The following is a 20,409-nucleotide window of genomic DNA, read 5'->3' on the forward strand; positions in this document are numbered from 1 at the left end:
ATTTTTATTTTAAAACAACTACGTGAGGGATTGAGAAGGGAACGGCAAACACTGAGAAGGGAAAATGTTTACAAATATGAGTGAGGCAGAGGGACTGTTCGAGGAGAGCCAAGCAAACACATTTAAGCCAGCTGGAGTAAGACAGTAAACGTTAGGGCATAGGGTTTGGTTAAAACATGTTCAAAGTTCCTGTAGCCTTGTTTGATGTGGGGATTTGAGGCTGAGTAATGGATTTGAGGAGTGTGAAAAAAAAAAAATTCTCCTCCCAGGGACAGTTCAGGAGCTTGTCCCGGTAGGGTCAAGGCAGTACCAGGAAACGGACTTTAATAGCTTCCTTATATCAGGGTAGGAAACTGAAGTTGATAAGGAGTTGGAATAGAGTCTCCCAGTTGGAGGAGCTTCCCCAAAAGGAAACTTTGGAGAGGGAGATAGTCTGTGTTTACACAGCATGCCTTCGATGTCTGCAGTTTACACAAGCTGTATCCTAGGGCCAGGCCGAAGATAGAACCGCCTGACCTAGAAAAGCCTAAGTCTGGGCACAGTGCCCAACCAGCACTGAGAGGGAACTTCTGCCCAGCCCCGCCCAGCCTAGGGGCTCAGAGTGGGGGTGGGGGTTTCCCTGTGCACTATAGACCCTACACTGGATGCATTCAGGAGCTAAGCCAAGCCATGACAATGTCTTGGAGAAGTACCTGTTCCACTCTTCTTATTCAGGCTAGGAATGTAGCTCAGTGGTCTTGCACAGCACAATAGAAGTCCTAGTTTTGAAGCCCAACACCACTAAGAAAGTGTCAGGGAGGAGAATGGGGGGGCGGGGAGGGGTTTCTAGGTCATTCCTGTTAGCAACAGGGACTGTTACAACAAGCCCTGATGTCTGGCACCCGTCCACCACCCAACAATAAAACTTAATGAAGATTAGTGTGGTTTCCCTAAATGTCCCCAGTGGGATGTTCAGAGCATTCCCAAAAGGACTATCCATGGTCTACAGACTGGTGGGTTTGTTCAAAGAGATGATGTAAGTAGTTTCTTGATTTAAATCCCCACCATCTCTTGAAGCTGACCTTGGACAGCTGCACTGTAGGGTTGGGAGCTTCTGTTTTCTTGTGTAGGATGTGAGAAGACTTAGCAGAGGGGAGACCCTTGGACAGTGCCTAGCACACAACAAGAGATGAGAAAAATAGGACCCACCAGAGCTGGCATGGTGGCATACATATATAACCCCACAATGTGTAAACCCCACATTCAGGAAGCTGAGTAGATGAATCATTCAAGACCTGACTGGGCTACTTGGTGAGTTCCAGACCGGCTTGGGCTACAAAATAATAGCCATAGTCATGGCCTGTCTCAGAAATCTAGCCAGGCTTCCTGACTTCAGATGCAATGTGGCCTGCTGCCTCCTACTCCTGCCACCATGCCATTCCCTCCACGAGGGACTATATCCTTGAACTGGAAACTGACATAACATTTTATTGGAGTTCTAAATGATCTCATAATGGAGAAACTCTAAGCTTTGAAAGAGACAAACTTTTCAAGTAATTTATTACATGGGCCACAGTGGACCCCCTAGGAGGTGGGGGCGGGGAGTCGGCTATCGCAGAAGGTGAACACAAAAGGGATAAAACATATGTGAAATAAACTACCACAAGGAAGACTTAGCAGCAGCAATAACAGAAGTAGAACAAAATAATCTAAAAGAAATCTGAACTTTTTTTTACGAAATAAAAAAGATTTTAAAAATTTGCTAATGGATCTGAAAGGGAGGGGGGCTGTAGAGATGCTTGAAGTGTAAAAGCACTTGCTATGCAAGCATGAGAACCTAAGATTGAATCCCTGGCACTCAGGGGAAAAGCCACATGACTGCATGTGCCTATAACCCCAGCACGGTAGGGGTTTGAGACAGGACTTATTTTGCATAACAGAGAAAGAGATAAAAGCCTTTTGAAATAAGAAAAGCAACCCCCCAAACAAACAAACAAACAAACAAACAAAAAAGGGCTACCATTATGGACTAATCAGTCAGTCCATTATTATCCCTTGCCTTCACCCCTGCTGCTCCACAGCCCAGGAAACTCACACCCACCTCCTTAGATGGTTCAGATTTTCTAACTCACCGCCCAGGCAGTTGTCCCTGCAGCCCCTGTGGCACACAGAACACTGAACACAGTAATGGCAGGCTGGCCTGTCTACCATGCATACTATAATCTCCTCATACATCCTCCCCAGTGGTACAACACCTCACTCAGGACAGGCACGCCTCACATTTCTGGACATTGCCACATTGACGTTTGCACTTAAGTGCAGTAGCAGGAAGCATAGTCCATGGGTTGGTCCCCAAATGTGCCAGCTGCCCCAGCCACTTGCCTCTGATCTGGTCCACACACACATGAAGACGGGCTCACAGGAACTCGGGGCAGAAGGGGTAACAGGGAGGTTGAGGGGAATCCAGGAAGGGAACAGAGCCTTCCCTTTCGTTGTAACAAAACTCAAACTCATCTGAGGAGTGAAGCTTCTCCCGGGGAGGAAGGGAAAAGGGCCAGCTAGGCAGGAAGCAGGGGGCTTTTTGCTGCCCTGGCTTCTGAGAACAAAAGGCCCTTGCTTCTGTTCCAGTCTGGACCCAGTACTCCAAGTTCCCAAGGACTAAGGAGTGTCTCTCACAATCTCAGACTCAGGGTAAAGTCCAGGGTCACCCTTGTGATTCAGAGGGTGGGGCTGGAGATAGAAATTGCACCCTTGTTTTAAGTTAAAAAAAAAAAAAAAAAAAAAAAGAATCCAGACTCCAAAGAAGGCTTCAGTTCAGCCATCTGTTTCAGGGAGTCGGCAGAACTACTAGGGTTAAACTTTTCAGTCAGCCACCTCCCAGGGCAAAGTCCCCAAAGCCATGTTCACCCTCCCTAAAAAGCCAAGCTGGTTTCTATGTCCTGTTGACTCTGGCTTTGTAAAGACCTCAAAGGGCTCTAGTCTCTCAGACATAGCCAGTCACTACTCCAGCAGCTCTCCACCTCTCCCTCTGCTTGGTGTCTCCCTTCTGTCCACCATCTCCGGGGGACTGGCCATATGATTTCACCTTGTGCCTAGGTGATTCTTGCTGTAACAAAGTAGTAACAAAAAAAGGATCCTGATGTCATGATTTGGGATCCAAACTCTTCCCATTGGAACAAAACCATACCTCTTCAGCCTCAGTTACTCGGTTTTGAGTAATCTACTCTGCTTGGCACACACTCGCTATCAGGCTATTCCACCTGCCTCAAGTGTCCCTGCCTTATAGCCAGTCACTTGCAGCATCTGTTGTCCACTTTCTATACAATGGCCTGGGAAATGGTCAGCAGCTCCATGTAGCTACTGACAACCTGAAATTCAGCTAAGAGTAAGCGAACTTTCAATTTTACTTAATGTAATAACGTTTTTAATGAGAAGACATTTCCCGCAGTCTTTAGAAAACAAATACATTTTTCTGAAACTTGGTTTTTGTGACTCAACTTTGTCAACTGTAAGTTTTACAGTATCCAAACAAGGCATGATGTTGCTGTATCCCAGCCCTCCAATCCCAATGCAAAATGCATGTACCTTTCATTACCTGAGTACTCATAATGTGAATTATGCAGCCATTCCAAATTGGCACAGCATATAGCAAGATCAGGACCCTGGGTTTGACAAAAGCCAAAAGCTTCCCCCACCCCAAGACATTTCCTAGGACTCTATATTCCTGGTGTCAAGTCCCAGAGAAACCAAGGACAAGGCTCCTCCCAGCACTTCTACCCTGCGCCCTACTCTAAACGTCTCTAGCCCAAGGTCTAGACGTCCCTTCCCTTCCTCCAGCTCCTCATTCCTATAGAAACCTGCCATTTTGACCATAGGCTCTCTTGAACCTCCACTCTTGGCTCCTGGTCCCCTCTGCTGCACCTGTCTTTTCTGTTCCTCTCTGCCTGCCCCCCCTCCTCTCATGCCTCAGTTCAGTCTGGACTCAGATGATGTCTCAGGCTGTTCTCTCCCTTGTATCTACAACAAAACCTTTCTGCTCAACCTTGGAGCAGCCATGCCCTCTTTTTCATTCACTTGGTACTCTCCAAATCCAGCCCTTAACCCTCAGAAGTGCAAGCAAAGAGCAGACTGTAGCCAATGGCAAAGCCAACTTGAATGGGTGCTCACCTACTGAGACTTTATCATATGCCTGTTCTCAGTGTTTGCTAACTCTGCCCCTGCCCCCAAGATGGCACATTCTGGCAGGGTAGGCAAGGGAGAACATGGGTTTAATATAGTGTGATGTGTGCTATGATGGAGAGAAACAAGGATACCACAGAACTGCAAAAGCCAGGTACCTTGCTCATTCTGGGGTAGGATGGATACCAAAGCAGGGAGAACTTTGGTTATTTCCCAAGGCTAATGGCCGTACTAGTGGAATGGCCAAGACAGACTTGATGATACATTCCTATAATCCCAGATGGCTGGGAGAAGGGAGCGGGGGCTAAGGCAAGAGGACTCCTAGCCAACTGAGGTTATTATAGTGAAAACCTTGTCTCAAAAACAAAACCAAGGGCTAGAGGGATGGCTCAGTAGTTAGGAGAGCTTTCTGTTCTTGCAACATCCACATCAGGAGATTCATAACTACTTACATGCTGGATAGGTTGTCTCATGACCCAAGCTAGAGTCATCTGAAAGGAGAGAACCTCAGTTGAGAAAATGCCTCTGTAAGATCCAGCTTATAAGGCATTTTCTTAATTAGTGATGGATGTGGGAGAGCCCAGCCTATTGTGGGTGGTGCCATCTCTGGGCTGGTGGTCCTGGGTTCTATAAGAAAGCAGGCTGAGCAAGCCATGAGGAGCAAGCCAGTAAGTAGCACCCTCCATGGCCTCTGCATCAGCTCCTGCCTCCAGGATCCTGCCCTGTTTAAATTCCTATCCTGACTTCCTTTGGTGATGAATAGTGACATGAAAGTGTAAGCCAAATAAAGCCTTTTCTTCCCAACTTGCTTTTTGGTCATGGTGTTTCATCACAGCAATAGAAACCGTAACTAAGACAACTTGTAACTCCAGCTCCAAGGGGTCTGAAGCTCTCCGGCCTCTACAGGCACTTGCACGCTTGTAGGTACATGAAGCCATACAGATACACATATATGAATAAGTAAAAATAAAAAGTAAATCTTCTTTAAAATCGAGCAATACATATTAGATGCATATTATAGCAACATATGTAAATATACTATACATATTAAAGCTATACACACATGCACACACAAATGGCTGGAAAGCAATTTATTATAGAAACTTCTCCCTATGGACATGTTGCTACTCTCTCGGAAGACTCCACTAGGCTCTGGCAGGATAGCTTGTCAGAAACATCTCATAGCTCCTAGTTGTTAACAAAGTTCCCCATTTATTGGGATTTTGCTATTCTCCAAGGGCATGGAGGAGCAAATCTTTCAGGAAACAGGTCTAAGTTGAAGGCACATGGTTTTTAGCCTTGCTTTTGGAACTTGCTGTTTCTCCTGGCAAACTTAGCATGAATGACATCTGTCTGTCCCAAGAGGGGTTAAATGGCATCCCCAATCCCAAGTCCCTCGACTGTTCAAACAAACATTTCAGAAGTCTTGGTGATCCGATAGTTTCTTAGAAAGAAAAACCAGGACAACATTTTTTTAATTCCTTTTTAACTCTAAGTACTTTTTTTTTTTTTAATCTTCATCTCTTATCCTGTCCCTTCGCCTGAGATCAAACCCGGGGTCTGCCACATGCTAGGCAAGGCGCTCTACCACTGAACCGTACAACCCCAGCCCCCTCCACCCTTTTCACTACACACGTGGCTCAGCAGAGTTAGGGAGAGTTTTATGGGTGTCACACCCTCCCTCTGGCTTCGCCCTTGAGAAGAAGCGAAGCTACCTCTTCTTGAAGTGTGTTTAACTCTTGGGGTTTCTTTCCTGAGCAGAAACCCAGGGAGATCAGATAACTGAGGGTTAGTTAAAAAATAATTTATATTATGCCCCTGCTTTTTCCATAAATTGTTATTTTGGCTGACTGCCCAGGGTGACCTTGGGAAGGGCAGGGATAACCAGAGCCTCCCCAGGCTCCCATGGGAAGGGCACTAACAGCCCCTAGCTGAGGACCAGTTAGTGAAGGACTGTGATAGAGTGACTGGGCTGAGAGCCACTTCCAGAGCCTGGGAACTTGGAAGCTGCTGGTCTAGTCTGGCCTCTGGGAGAGGGGCCTCTTCCCAGCCAGCAACACCTTTCACTCCAGGCAAAAGAGGCCTCCAGTTGGCTTCGATTTGGAGGATCTACTCTGGGCATCTCCTGATGCTGTCCCTACAAATGGGTCAAGGTGAAGAGACCCATCAAGACCTACGCATGTTTCCTTCTACCCCAAACTGCTATTACGAAGACCCCAAACTTCCTTATTCAGTCAGGCCATGCCAACTTCCCTGGGTATGAGTCTGATAGAGGAGGACCTGGATGCACTCCACTCTAGGCTGAGGCCTGTCTACTGGTGGCTGTTGGACACGTGGATGTGGGATGAAGAAACAAGTGTCCTTATTAGCCATGACCTTGATGACCAATGCCAGTTCATCAGTTGGACAGTTCCAACAGAACCAAGTGTCTGCCATCTTCTAAAACTGCTACAAAAGCTTTGTGAGGTTACTGACCCGTGGAATGGATGGGAACACCTACTCCCTCTCTCTTCCCTCCCTCCCTCCCTCCCTCCCTCCTCTTTCCTCCTTCATCCCTCCCTTCCTTCCACTTCCCTCCCTCCCCCCTTCCCTTTCTTTTGAGACAGTCTCACCAGCTAATTAGAGCATGCTGGCCTCAAACTTTTGATGGCCCTCCTTTACAGATGTGTGCCACCACGCTGGAAAAAGCCCAAGCTCTTAATGTATCACTCCAAAATCTCCACTAACACCTCTGCTCTGGTTGATGAAACGATTCCTTAGGCTTCTGGTGGAACCACTATATTGAGATTTAAGGGAACAACCTTCATATGCCTGTTTTTGGTTTCTTTTGGGGGGGGTTCCCCCTCTTGTATTAGGCCCTTGCAACCAGACATGGATCCTACTGAGAACACACCAGTAAACTCAAGCATGGGAAAGAGGAAACAAGCAAACATATTTAAACCACCAATAGGAAGGCTTAGGAAGGATCCAAGGACATTCTTGTTCTTTTTATTTTTTTATTGCATTTATTTATTTGTGTGTTTCCTATGTGGGCATGCATGTGTGCCAAGGTGCAACCGTGGCAGTCAAAGGACAACTTGCAGGAATTAGTTTTCTCCTTCTACCATGTGGGTTCCTGAGATCAAACTCAGGTCATCAGGTTTGGTAGTAGGTGCCTTTACCCACTGAGCCATCTCTCTGGCCCCCAAGAAGACATTCTAACAATGACAATACTGCAAAGTTTCCTAAGGGTTTCAACACCATTGACTTACTTCTTCCTCTAATAGTCTAAAACCACATCTCCCATTTACAGAACAGACGCTGAGCATATACATCTATATTATTTAATCTTCACCACTCTTTACATGTAATGACCCATTTTACAGATAAGAAAGGCAAGATGGGGTCCATCAACTGAGTTCTTACCAAGTTCCCTCACTATAGTCCATGATTTCTCTGATTTAGGAAAGGAACCATGTGTGACTGTGAGTCACACTGGTTCGGATGGAACAGTGGCTGAGCTCTCTACCTAAAGGAGTTTTTGTTGTTGTTTTTGTTTTGTTTTCTCCTGTTTCAGCTCAAGCAGTCACAAGCACAACATTCTTGGTCACGTCTTGAGCCACTTCCCCTGGCTTCTGCTGCCTCCTCTCCTCTTCCCGATGGATCCTGGCAGGGCCACAGAAGGCTAACACTGCAGCAGGAGGAACCTGGCCTTGACAGCCTCTCCTCTAAGCCTTCCAATACCATCATTCTGACTCAGCAGCTGCTGCCTTGCCCTGAGTCCTTCCTTCCTCGACGTTTTCCTTAGCAGCTGACAGCAGAGTCTGAAGGATGAGCTGATGACATTATTTGCTCCAGGAGCCTTGTCACAGATAGACAAAAGCCACGTGGACCATTTCTCGGCACCCCTGGATGAGCCTTTATGGCTGTGTGACAAACGCAACCAGCTGACGTATTCCATCTAGGCATTTTTTTTTTTTTAGTGAGGCAAAGGCCAGCTTAGCAGGCTGTGACATGTGACAATACCTGAAAACTGAGCCTGCCAGCCAGCCACGGGAGAGTGGTTGCCAGAAGTGGCAGGTCCAAGCCTGCTAACTCAGTGTTCCATGGGAAAGCAGCTACCACCAGATTGGGAGCAGATTCGAATTTCCCTGGGGAAGCAGAACCGGTGTTTAAATGATTCTTGTTTCCGTCAAGAAAACAAGAACCTCCCATCTTTCAAACTGACAGGAGAAGCAGGCATGGTGGCGTACACCTATCATCCCAGTATACACTCAGGTGGCTGAGGTGGGAGAATTTATTTAAAGTATGAGACCAGCCTGAGCTCTGTACTGAGACCCTATTTTAAGGGGGCAAAATGGAGGACAGTTGGGGAGATGGCTCAGTGAGCAGGAGTGCTTGCTCTGCAAGAATGAGTTCAAGTGTATAGCACCCATGTAAAAAAGCTGGGTACCACTGAGTCGCCTATAACCCCCAGGGGACAAAGAGAGTGGCCATCCAGGTCTCAGTCTAGCTGAAATGGGGAACTTCTGCGTCAATGAGACCTTGTCTTAACATCCTTCTCTGACCTCTGTATGCTCACCCAGGGGAGTATGCACCTGCACACCCCCCAACACACACACACACAGAGTGGTAGCGGAAGATAAACGAGATAGAGCGAGCGGCATGTTTTGGGGATTCCGGGAAGAGTCTCCGATGTGTGCGCAGGGCTGTGTGTAGTGCCTGTCCATGGGTTTGAGGTTTCACAGTGAGGTGTGTCTACATGTTTCACACTGATGCATGCCTTTGACCAGCACAGGCTCCAGATGGAGGGTGAGCTGAGGTTTCAGCTGGCCATCAACAGCTCATAGATGTGTTCTGGAGACTGAGAGAAATACAACCAGGAATTAAAGCCATGTTTTCCGTTATTAACAACAACAAACAAAATCACCCACCATTCGATTCCACAAGTCTACTTTCATATGAATCTTTCCACATGAGAGAAGTCTCTTCTGGGAAGGGCCACATCAAATTGCATTACCGAAACAGAAACATTGCCTTTTTAGATCTAACTCACGCTGAGCGAATAGCATATGGGGTTTACATCCCAGGTAAATATTGCCATAAGCTCTGCTCCTCTTTTTTTCACCCCCTCCAGCAGCCACCTGGAACATTTTACAACCAGAGCCTGAGCTCAAAGTAGGGAACATTTTACTCGAATCAGTCTAACAGCTGGAGAACTTCAAGATGGCAGCCAGCCTGGAAGGAGCTGGAAAAACAGACAGACCAACCCACAAACAAAACTGCAGAACACTACAGTGCCTCAAAGCTAAATACAGTTACCTTCTTGTCTTAGGCCTGAGTGTCACACATCCAGGGAGCCTGAGCATTAGGGTTGTTTGGGTGTACCAGAGAGAAAGCACTGTGATAAGAGTCAAAATAGGACCTACCCACATTGGCTCCTGCCTGTGATTCCAGCATTTGGGGGTAAAGAGTCCAAGGCCAGAGGCCAGGGCTCAGTGGGTAAAAGCCACTGAGGGCCTGAGTTTGAATCCCCAGCACCCATGTTAAAAAGTAGGTTGTGGTCTCATGAGCCTGTAACCCCATTGCTGTAGGGGATAGAGACAGGAAGATTCTTGGGGTTTGCTGGTTGCTAGCCTAGCTCCAGGCTCAGCAAGAAACCCTGACTCAAGGGAGCAAGGGAATAAGGTAGAGAGCCATGAAACGAAATAGTCAAAGCCCTCCTCTGGCCTTTATATGCTCAACCACAGTTACGCACACCAGTACACGTGTGTGCCTCCAATGCAGACAATGAAAGAAATTCAAAATCATCCTCTGCTACATACAGACTTCAAGACCAGGCTGTGCTACATCACATGAAATCCTGTCTCTAAAATGTATATAAGGAGGTGGGGAGAGGCTGGAGAGATGGTTCAGTAGCTAAGAGCACCTCTTGCTCTTGGAGAGGACCCAAGTTCAGTTCCTAGCACCCACATGGTGGTTCACAATCACTTATAACTCCAGTTCTAGAGAATCCAATGACCTCTTCTGACCTCCTCGGGCACCAGGCATGTATGTGCAGCCCCCACACACAGGCAGGCAAAACACTCATATACATAAAATCAATTAAAATTTTATTTTAATCAATTAATTAAAGCGACAACAACAACAAAAAAAACCCTCAAGATCAGCTTGTGCTACAACAGACCCTGTCTCACGCCCTCCCTTCACCCTCCAATCAAAACAGGGTGCTTCCAGTTCTGGCAGGGTCTGCAACTGGCCACTGCAAGGAAAACTTTGAGGGAGTCCTTTTAAGTTTTTCCTCCTGGCAGCTCCTTGCAGTGGCCAAAGAGCATGAGGCTAGGGCCGGGTGTTCCTAGTCAGGCTATTGTGAGTAGTGAATGAGATAAAGTAGGTCAGAGTGCTTGCAGGCATTTTAAACATTACACACTGCAGGGCTTGTATTATTGGGTTGGTGGGGAGGGGAGCTCGCTTAGGGATTCCCTATTCCCTCCCCTTCCTGGAAGGGCAGAGGGTACATAAGGGAATCGGTGCCTGCTTGATCTGTAAGAAAGGATTAGAATCCAACTATTTTAGGCTGATGGTGAGATGGCAGAGTTGTGCAAGGCAAATGCTGCATGTGTCATTGTCCCCATTAGAAAATTAATCCAAGGTTTAACTACCAAGTGATGTGACTGATTTTTTTAAATAAACACTTCTAAATGGGTGCTGCCCCACCCTGACTAGTAAGTAGCCACCTTGGCAAGCAATGCATTTATTTAAATTATATTTCCCATCATTCAAATGAAAGACTTTTTTTTTTTTTTTAACTCCTCTTTGGAACTGGTCCTGGAGCCTCTGGCACATTCTTTTGAATATGTCTGAGGGTGACACATTTTTGTCCTTTATGGATAATCCTGATTTTTGTAAACATGCCAAAGTTATTTGGCACAAAAGCTGGTAAATAAGCTAAGCAATACCGTTTTTTTTAGAAATTAAAAATAAACCAGGACTACAAAACAAGTCTTTCAGCTCCCAAAGAAGGATTACGAATAGACTTCGAGGACAACAGTGGACAGGGAAGGGCTCCTTCCTTCATCTTGCCACTGAACTTTGTCCTTCCAGAAAGAACACCGCAGCCGCTCGCTCAAGTGTTCCTATCATTGTGACCCAGCTTGGGGGGCAGGGCAGGCCTAAACCACTCTTCTGCATATGGATTAACTGGCTGGCCATGATAGCGACCTTTCTAATGGGTTAAGGGTATGGACCTGTTAGAAACAGCATCCAGCAGGTTCCGTGCTAACAGGTAGACTCTGTTCTCCCTTAGAAGACAGTATGAGTGGAGGCAGCCGCTAGAGTAGGCTTTTGCTTCTGTTGTAAATCACTTAAACTGCATTAGTTTAAACACAATGGTACTTCCATTCATGACAGGTTGCACACTGTAGCATTTCCATTCATTAGATGCTACACAATGGCCCTTCCATTCATTAATGTTACACACTGTGGCACTTTCATAACTTCAATGTCAAATGATGCCAAATATCATTTATGTAAAATATCTCTTCCTTGATTTGTTTTTTTTTTTTTTTGTTTTGTTTTTGTTTTTTTAACCTTCTATAGTAAGATTCTCCTAACACACAAAGCCATCATGTGGTCACTTTCACATATGCAATTCAGCACTGGGTACATTCGCAGTGCTTTGTCACCATCACTATTATCTGGTCTCCAAACACTTTCATTCATCACCCTCAAAGGCAACAATCTATTAAACACACACTGTAGCATTCTTCCCTGACACTCAACCCCTGGCAGCTATTCCTATGTTGTTTCTGTAGGTGTATCCAGTCTGGACATTTCACAGAAACCAAACCATACAACATGTACCTCCCGCGATAAGGTTAATGTTCCCAAAGTTGATTCTCATACCGTGTAGCGGTGTCCCGGTCCCCACTGCTGCCACACATATACTGCATGTGTATGGACATGTGTGTGCGTGTGAATGCACCTTATTCACCGAGGCAGGTTCTCTCACTTGGATCCAGAGCTTGCTGATTTGGCTTCTCTAGCTAGCCAGCGTGCTCTGGAATCCTATCTCCTATCTTCCAAGCCACCAATTCCACTTGGCATTTTCATGGGCTCTGGGGGATTAGAACCACAGCCCTCATGCTCGTACAACAGGCACTTTAAACGCCAAGCCTTCTCCCAGCCCCTTCTATCAGTACTTTCACCCTTTTTATGACCGCACAATCTATTGCTTCTATGAATCACACTTTGTTCATCCATTCAGTCACCAACGGGCATTTGGGTGGTTGAGTGTTACGAGTTTATTTTGTTATTAACAGCGCTGCCATGAACATGGATGAATGAGCAGTGTTCTCAGTTCTCTGGGATATATACCTAGGAGTGGGGCTGCTGGGTCACGTGGCGGTTCTACGTTTAACTTTCGAAGAACCACTCAACGGACTCACTTTTTCATGCTTACAAAGGGTCTTGATTACCAGTTAAGAGCAGCAGCCAAACCCCAGGTGGGCCTTTAAAGGTTTCTTTCCAGAAACCCTGATTAGAGCAGCCAGGCTCACCCCAAGCCAAATTCGTTCCAAGGAAAGGTTCCTTCCATTCAGGACTTTGAACAGCCTCTCTGCTGCACTACATGTCCCAACAAGAACTGGCAGGGCAGGAATCCCTTCCTGCCTCCTAGGCATCCTTGCTTTTCCATTATGTTGTGCACACCTCAGGAAAATGTAGGTAGTTAATCTAACGTAGGCACTTCCCTCCTCTGTTTTTGCTAAGGAGTTCATCTTAGAAACTGGCAGTAACTCAGGGGCTTTGTACTACCTGCCTGTCCTGGGTGGAAGCTATTTTCTTCCTGGCTCTAGAACAGGGCACTCCTAACAGGGAGTGGTCAAAGCTATCTAGAGGCTGTCCATTCACTCCCAGCAGGCTTTTGTCTTACATTAGGCCTGACCCTACATCCATGGATGTTGGCTGTGAACTGAGCCCACTTTGCAGATGGTCTACTCTGCAGGCTCAGGTCCACTCTAAAGTTTTGGTGGGTGTAATAGGAAATAATTCCACTCCAGGTATTGTTTATTGCAGCCAGTGTACTGAGTCACGGGCTTCTCAGTCACCAATCCAAATGACAGTAACTGATTGACTTAGTGCTGGTTTTTAGATTTAAACTTGTGCACTGGCCTCTCACTGTGCTGACCTCTTACCCCTGGATCCTTAACACACAGGAAGTTCTCCAGTTGCACGAGCCCAAAACCAGCAGCAAAAAATATTGAGACAAAACCAGACAGGCATCAACCGCCTTTCCCCTTTGAAACTGACAAAGAATGAAGAAGTTGGCTTCTGAGGTCCTTGCTACACACTCACACAGGCAACCCAGCTGTCATTTGTCACGTGTGTCATCAGGAGTCTTTTCAGGTGTCCTGGCCTGATCTGCTGTTATGACAGGAAAAAAAAAAAGTCTCTTGCCAGTCATATCCTCTGTAATCTGGCAGGAAACCTAAAATGTCCTGCCGCAGTCCTATGCTGTAGGCTTATCTGCTTCCTTGGGAAGAACGCGCATCACAGTGTCCGGTTTAGGGGGATTTTCACCATGACCTCACCCTCTCCACCATTCACTGACCTCAGCAGGCATTACCCAAGTCACAAATGAAGCTCGGGTGGGATCCACATTAGCGAGCCAGCCACCAGAGACCTTGCTAGCACATCTCACATGAACAGCATCAACTCTAACTCTTCTCAAACCAGGGCAGGTATCAATAATGCCCTGAACTGCTCCAGAGGGGTGTTGATCAATAAGACATTTGACATCTAGATATCCTTCTAGACTCAGGATGGTAGAATGGCAAGGGAGTCGCTGCTAATTAAATGCGTGGGCTTGGATTAAAGCGCTTGCCTGTAATCCCAGCAGTGGAGAGGTAGGCTGAGGCAGGAGGATTGCCACAAATTTAAGCCAGCTTTTGCTGTACGATGAAATCCTATCTCAAGAGTTAAAATAAGGGGGGGGTGGTGGAGTGGGGGGACAAAATGTGATGAAGGAAGGAGGAGGCACCCAGGAACCTTCCAGGCTTGCGGTGGTCTGTGCGGTAATGTCCCAGCCAATGATCTCAAAATAGGAGGTGACAGCAGGCGGCGGGCGAGTCACTAGGGGAAAGGGCAGTGAGAACTGCAGAGAGAAGGAGTCCCTAAGAGAGTGGCATCGGGATGGGCTCACTCGCCTCGGGGCTCCGGGAAGCGACGGCACTAAAGGGAAACAGAAAGTCCGGCCCGGCAGGCGCGCGCCCAGCCCGGCCCGCGTGACTCGCGGGGGGCTCCGCCTCTCACCGCGCGCGCTCCCGGCCGCAGCCTCCTCGGCCAGCGAGCGGTGGGGGGGCGGAGCGGGACTCGCGCCGGCCTCCCCAGCGCGGCGTGCCTGCGTGCGCGTGCCCGTCGGGCGACGGGGGCGTGCACGCCCGGAGGGCCACCGCCCCTCCCTGGGCCCGCCCTCCCTCCCACCCCTCCCACCCTCCCCCGGCCGGCGCGGCCCGCCCTGGCGAGTCAGTCCTCGGGTTCCCTCCCTCCCCGGGCGCGCTCGGGCCGCCGCTGCGCTCCCCGCCCTCCAGCCGCCTTGCCGGAGCCAGCCGCTGCCGGAGGAGGAGGTGGAGGAGCCGCAGGGGCCCGCCGAGGCGGCGGCGGCGGCGGCAAGATGGCGGACTTCCTGCCGTCGCGCTCCGTGCTGTCCGTGTGCTTCCCGGGCTGCGTGTTGACGAACGGCGAGGCCGAGCAGCAGCGCAAGTCCAAGGAGATCGACAAATGCCTGTCGCGGGAGAAGACCTACGTGAAGCGGCTGGTGAAGATCCTGCTGCTGGGTGCGGGCGAGAGCGGCAAGTCCACCTTCCTGAAGCAGATGCGGATCATCCACGGCCAGGACTTCGACCAGCGCGCGCGCGAGGAGTTCCGCCCCACCATCTACAGCAACGTGATCAAAGGTGCGGGGGCGCGGCGGGGCTCGGGGACCCGGGGACCCCTGGGGAGCCGGGCCGGGCACCGCCCTCACCCGCCGGTCCCAAGTCTGAGGACACTGGATCGGACCAGATCGGACGGGCGAGCCCGCGAGCGAGCGAGCGAGCGGGTGGGCGCGCCTCGGGCGCCGTCCCGTGCGCCGCTGTGCCCTGGCCCCTCAGATCCGGGGCGCCCCGCTGTCCCCCCGTGCTACCCCAGTGAGGGTCACGGTCGGCCCCGCACCCCTCGGCTGGCCTCGCCCCCTCCGAGAGGGAAGTGTGGCGAGCAGGGTGACTCCGGGCAGCAGGGCGACTGGTGTCCTCCCAGCACACCAGACAAGCCCACCCCATCAGCAGCCCCAGGTCCCACACTCTCAACCCCTCCCTCTTCTCCCCGCCACGGGTGGGTGGGTGGGTGACCCTAGAAACCGGCGCAGATACCCTTCCAGCTCTGGGCTTCCTAGGCCACCTCTTGAGTTAAGCAAGTTCTGGAACCGCCGCAATGAGGAAACTTTTTTTTTTTTTTTTTTTTTTTTTGCCCTGAGACTCTTGTCAAGGGCATAGAGTGACAGCCTCTGGGGCCTTTTGGGGCAAGAGGTATGAAACTCAAGGGTGTCGAGTTTACTGAACTAGCATCAGGAGAGCCTATTAAAAAAAAAAAAAAAAAAAAAAAAAAAAAAAAAAAAAAACCTAGCACAAGTGGTTTTATCGCCCCAGTGCTACAGGATGTTTGTACTCAACAGTTCAACATGTTGCTTTCTTTCTCTTTTGCTTAATAACTCGGAGCAGGAGGGGGAATAAAACGGGCAACATTTCTAATACTTAAATGAATGTATGTTTAACTACGAAGACTCTTTGGCTTAAAAGTCATAAGAGACCTACAGAAGTTAGTGAATATGTGTGGTGTTGGATCATGGGCGTTACAAATTCTGTTTGACAATATTTTAAAATTAAAATATTGTTCCTCAGTGAAAAACACACGACATCTTTATTTCCTAGCATTCAAGGAAGTTTTGGAGGTGGCTCTTGTCATTTGAAATATCACCTTTCTTAAAAATTTTTCTTTAGTGTTATGTATCTTCTACATAAAAGACATTGTCAAAACTGAGGCACAGAGCCCTATGTTTTGAGTGATTAAGGAGTCACCCTGTTTTATCTGGGACTTCGAAGCAAACTACGATCGTAGATCTTTTCAGTTGTTATGTGGCTTTATTTTTTTTTAAGTGGGTTTTTTGTTGTTGTTCAGGAAGTACATGAAGCAAACCCCTTCATGTCTCTCCTCCCGCCTCTTCAGGATTTCAAATGGGGAAAAACTAGAGAGGGAGGCATTGTAGGGCAATGAGGGGAGAAGGCTAGGCCAAGAGCTCACAGTCCACGGCTCTTTCTTAGCCTGTACCTCTGCAGTTAAACTGTAAAGAGTGCTTGTATTTAGTCTGCCCTAATGTTTAGCACAAAACTAATTAAGGTCTCTTCTAAGGCTGTAGTGTACCTTGCTAGCCCATAATTGAAGGTACCTTTGTATCCTGATGCAGTTGAACTTAAAGAATTATGTTAATGAATAGACTAAAGTATTCACTGTAAGGTAAACACCTGCTTTTTTGATATATACTGGGCCTAAGAATTACTTTGAGCATTATTGTGTGATCAAGCCTAAGTCTAACTAGGCATCTTATTTTCTTGGGGTGATCAGAAAGTTGAAAGCAAAACAGTTTTTTCATGTATCCCAAGAAAGGACTTCCTAATAGATTGAGACAGAAGTAACAGTTTGGTGCTAAGAGTATTGAGTTTGAATTGACCTAAGTAAGTGGAGACCTCTGTTTGTGTATCATTTTGCAGTTGGTTTGGCTTTTAGGTAACTGTAAAGCCAGCAGGTGACTGTACTGATTTGAAACTGAGTCTGAGAGTGTCCTGGAAGAAAGTATTGGTAGGAGCTGAAGGACTCTGACTGAACACAGTGACTCAGGGCTGGGCAGCATTATTTATTTTTTCCATTTCTGGTTTTGACCTCCTTCCACTTCAGACATGATTTTATGGATGACAGCATATTAAAATCCTTCCAAGAGAGATTTTTGTTATCGATATTTACTTTCCAAGGCTTCTACTTTTAAGACAATGAACAATTGTTTTTTAAACCTCTGAGAAGATAAAGGTTCTGTTTTGATTCTGGTCTCCATTTAGGGAGTGGGGGTTCTGTAATAGCTAAAAAAAATTAAGGAACCAATACTGAATAACACTGGGGTGAAAGGTTGTGATGGTATCTTAATGACTCTTCCTCACATTTTTTTTTTTTTCCTTTTTAAACAAAGGTATGAGGGTGCTGGTAGATGCCCGAGAGAAGCTTCATATTCCCTGGGGAGATAACAAAAACCAGCTCCATGGTGACAAGTTGATGGCATTTGATACCCGTGCCCCCATGGCTGCCCAGGGGATGGTGGAGACTCGAGTTTTTTTGCAGTATCTTCCTGCTATAAAAGCCTTGTGGGATGACAGTGGTATACAGAATGCCTACGACCGGCGCCGGGAATTCCAACTGGTAAGACATTCACTTCTCTAAAATGTTTAATTTATTATTTTTGTTCCTTTGGTGTGTTTTTACTTATATGTGTTTGGGGGGCATCTGCATGCCATAGCATATATGTGGATGTCAGAGGACCACCTGCGGGTATTGGTTCTCCTCTAGCATGTGGGTTATGGGCATAAAACTCAGGTCCTCAGGCTTGGTGGCAAGTGCCTTTACCTGCTGAGCCACCCTAGCTCTGAAGGATACTTTGTTAAACGACTTTTAGTAATGTCTGGTTTAGCCCACTCCATTTCCACTCCACTCCAAACTTCCATGGTGTAATCTGTTCATTCAAAAATGTAGCCTTCAATACTTGGTTTGCTGTGTGTCCCTTTCACTAAGCAAAGGTCAACCCTATAGATTTAATGAAGCTATTTCAGTGGTTAGAAAGTAATGTCATAATGACTTTCTGATGACCTCTTTCTTTTAAGGATAAGTCCAGTGAGTGAGTCTGGTTGTTCACATGTGCTAGTTAGCCTCTGAAGCACTTATTTTATGACAGAGATGAGTTTGATAGGGAGAGATTAGACCCTTTTTTTCTCCTTACTTTGTAGACCAGGCTGGCCTTAAACTTGCAGTGACCCTCATTTCTCTGTCTCCTAAGTGCTAGGATTATAGGCTCGAGTCCCCATGCCCAGCTGAGAGACTACTCTGTAAAATATTTTATAAGAAATGAAATACTGTTTTTGTGTTCTTGTTTCACATGGGAAACAATTTCCATTTGTTTTGCCTCCTTTATCCTAAAAGAGATTATAAAGTACTCCATAGCTCTTAGGTACTGTTGAAGGGTAGGAAAAAAGGATCTAATCCAAGGTAGAGTTATAACATGTGTGGGGCTTGGGGCTCATGCCTATACCCTAAGCTCCTTGTAAGCCAGAAGCAGAAGAATCACAAGTTCCAGGCCTGGGTGACACAGCAAGGCTCCGACTTAAAAAAAAAAAAAAAAAAAAATACAAAACCAAGAATTGAGATAGCATTTTTAACCAAACATTTTATAATTTAATTGTGAGCACTTTGATTGTATTTGCCAAATTCCAGAAAGGATCTATCAGCAGTAGCAATGTAGCCAGTGTGCTTTCCTGTAATATAATTAAAGTGACAGTTAAAAGTAAAACTGCTTAGGAAATTGTTCAGGTGGTCCTCATGGGCGTGTCTAGACAAGGATGTACAACTCACCCCACCCCACCCCCCACCCCCCCCATCCCACCCCCGTCTTCCTTGGTACAGTCTATGGTCAGTAACAGTCTAGACTGTTCTAGAAACCATGTCTTAAATCCTTAGTGTATCGTATGTTATGTGCTGGCTAGTACAGTTCATGCATGTATACACTGTTTCATATTTTTGTATTGAGCATCCGGCAGCATTATATATTGGAAAGTATAAATTTAACTTGACAAGACATTCATCCAGTCACCAGATTCCTGGTTGGCTTTGACCTTTGGTCCCTTTGTCATTTTACCTTTACAGCCTTTCTGTAGACTTGCTGGCACTCCACATATCCCTTCTCAGCATTTTCTTCTTCCACCCTCCTGTTTAAGGGCAGCTTATTATTATCCTTCTTAGTTTATTTTCTCAATAGACACACTTTCCACTGTTTTCTCAGATGTTTATCTTCCCAAGGCCAGGGAAAAAACAGCCAACTGCACAGTAAGTAGTCAGTACACCCTGAATGAATAAACGAACAACAGTGTATCTGAGAGTTCCCTGTGGGAACAAAACTTCTCCATTTGTCCTAGGCCTATCTAATTGAAGTTGGGATGCCACTGGCAGTTTTTGAATCTGTACTTTCGTATCTTATTCTCATATCAGGGTCTGTGTCACTGTTAAGAATGGTGAATTATATATTTAATTTAACAAGAGCAAACAAAACCACTCAGGATGAAGACCTGTGCATTCTTGACTTGAGCCAGTCAATGTTTCAATGGAAGAATGCTGTTAATGACAGGGAAAGGTGGATTCCAGAAATTCTTTTTTTTTTTTTCTGATAAAAAGTAGTGGCGCAAGAAGAGAGAATCAAGTGAGATCCACTGGTATCTGGAAGCAAGGATTTCTCTACCCTTGTAGAGTGAGTGTATTTTCAGTAGTATCTGACCTATGATTGGTACTTGATTATTGGATTTTTTGAATGGGCTATGGTGTTTGGCACTAATGAAGCATGTTGCTTATTTGAATTCTTTCCCAGAGTCACTGTGGGTGCCTTCCCGACATACAGCTGATCCACAGGTGCTGTCTTTTCTCTCTGTAACTTTTGATGCCCTTGTCCTCTTCTTTCTGTGTTGTTCGTTGTCCTCTTAGACTCCAGAATAATCTTGTTGAAACAGCATGAATTTACTCAGAGAGCCCCGATAGTTTCCCCTGCCTTTAGAACATACCCCTTGTTGTGGGTAAAGGCTCCAGCTAGCTTACCTGTGATTTCAAGGATGTAATTGATAGGCAGCTGGACATACGCTATAACCTATTAATTCCCATGTGTTCCCTAGCTCTCTTTATATAGTTTTTCTGCCAGGGTTTTTCTGGGCCATGCGTGTTCATTAGATCTTCCTTCATTTGGAGCATTGGTATAGTCAGATTTTAAATACTAGGTTTTTGTTGTTGTTGTTGTTGTTTTTAATTACTTTGTGTGTTTTGCCTGCATATATGCTTAGTGCCTGTGGAGGTCAGAAGAGGATATTGGATTCCTTAGAACCAGAGTTAGGGATGATTGTGAACCTCCACACTTGAGCTGTGACATGCACTCCCTTCCTC

At 46.7% G+C, this 20,409-nt stretch overlaps 1 protein-coding gene and 1 long non-coding RNA gene across 2 annotated transcripts in view; one reads left to right on the top strand and one right to left on the bottom strand.

Moving 5' to 3' along the window:
- Positions 1 to 7,467: 7,467 nt before the first annotated feature.
- Positions 7,468 to 14,478, bottom strand: LOC113836699. Its single transcript, XR_003487147.2, has 2 exons — positions 12,043 to 14,478; positions 7,468 to 9,001 (listed from the first exon to the last, which is right to left on the bottom strand). It is a non-coding gene; the product is annotated as an uncharacterized LOC113836699 (long non-coding RNA).
- Positions 14,479 to 14,809: 331 nt separating this feature from the next.
- Positions 14,810 to 20,409, top strand: part of Gna13 (G protein subunit alpha 13) — a 36,528-nt gene continuing 30,928 nt past the window's right edge. The window contains 2 exon segments of the mRNA NM_001244057.1: positions 14,810 to 15,092; positions 17,411 to 17,637. Coding sequence (NP_001230986.1) covers positions 14,810 to 15,092; positions 17,411 to 17,637 — 510 coding nt within the window.

Source organism: Cricetulus griseus, chromosome 7, assembly GCF_003668045.3.
Source record: "Cricetulus griseus strain 17A/GY chromosome 7, alternate assembly CriGri-PICRH-1.0, whole genome shotgun sequence".
Taxonomy (NCBI): domain Eukaryota; kingdom Metazoa; phylum Chordata; class Mammalia; order Rodentia; family Cricetidae; genus Cricetulus; species Cricetulus griseus.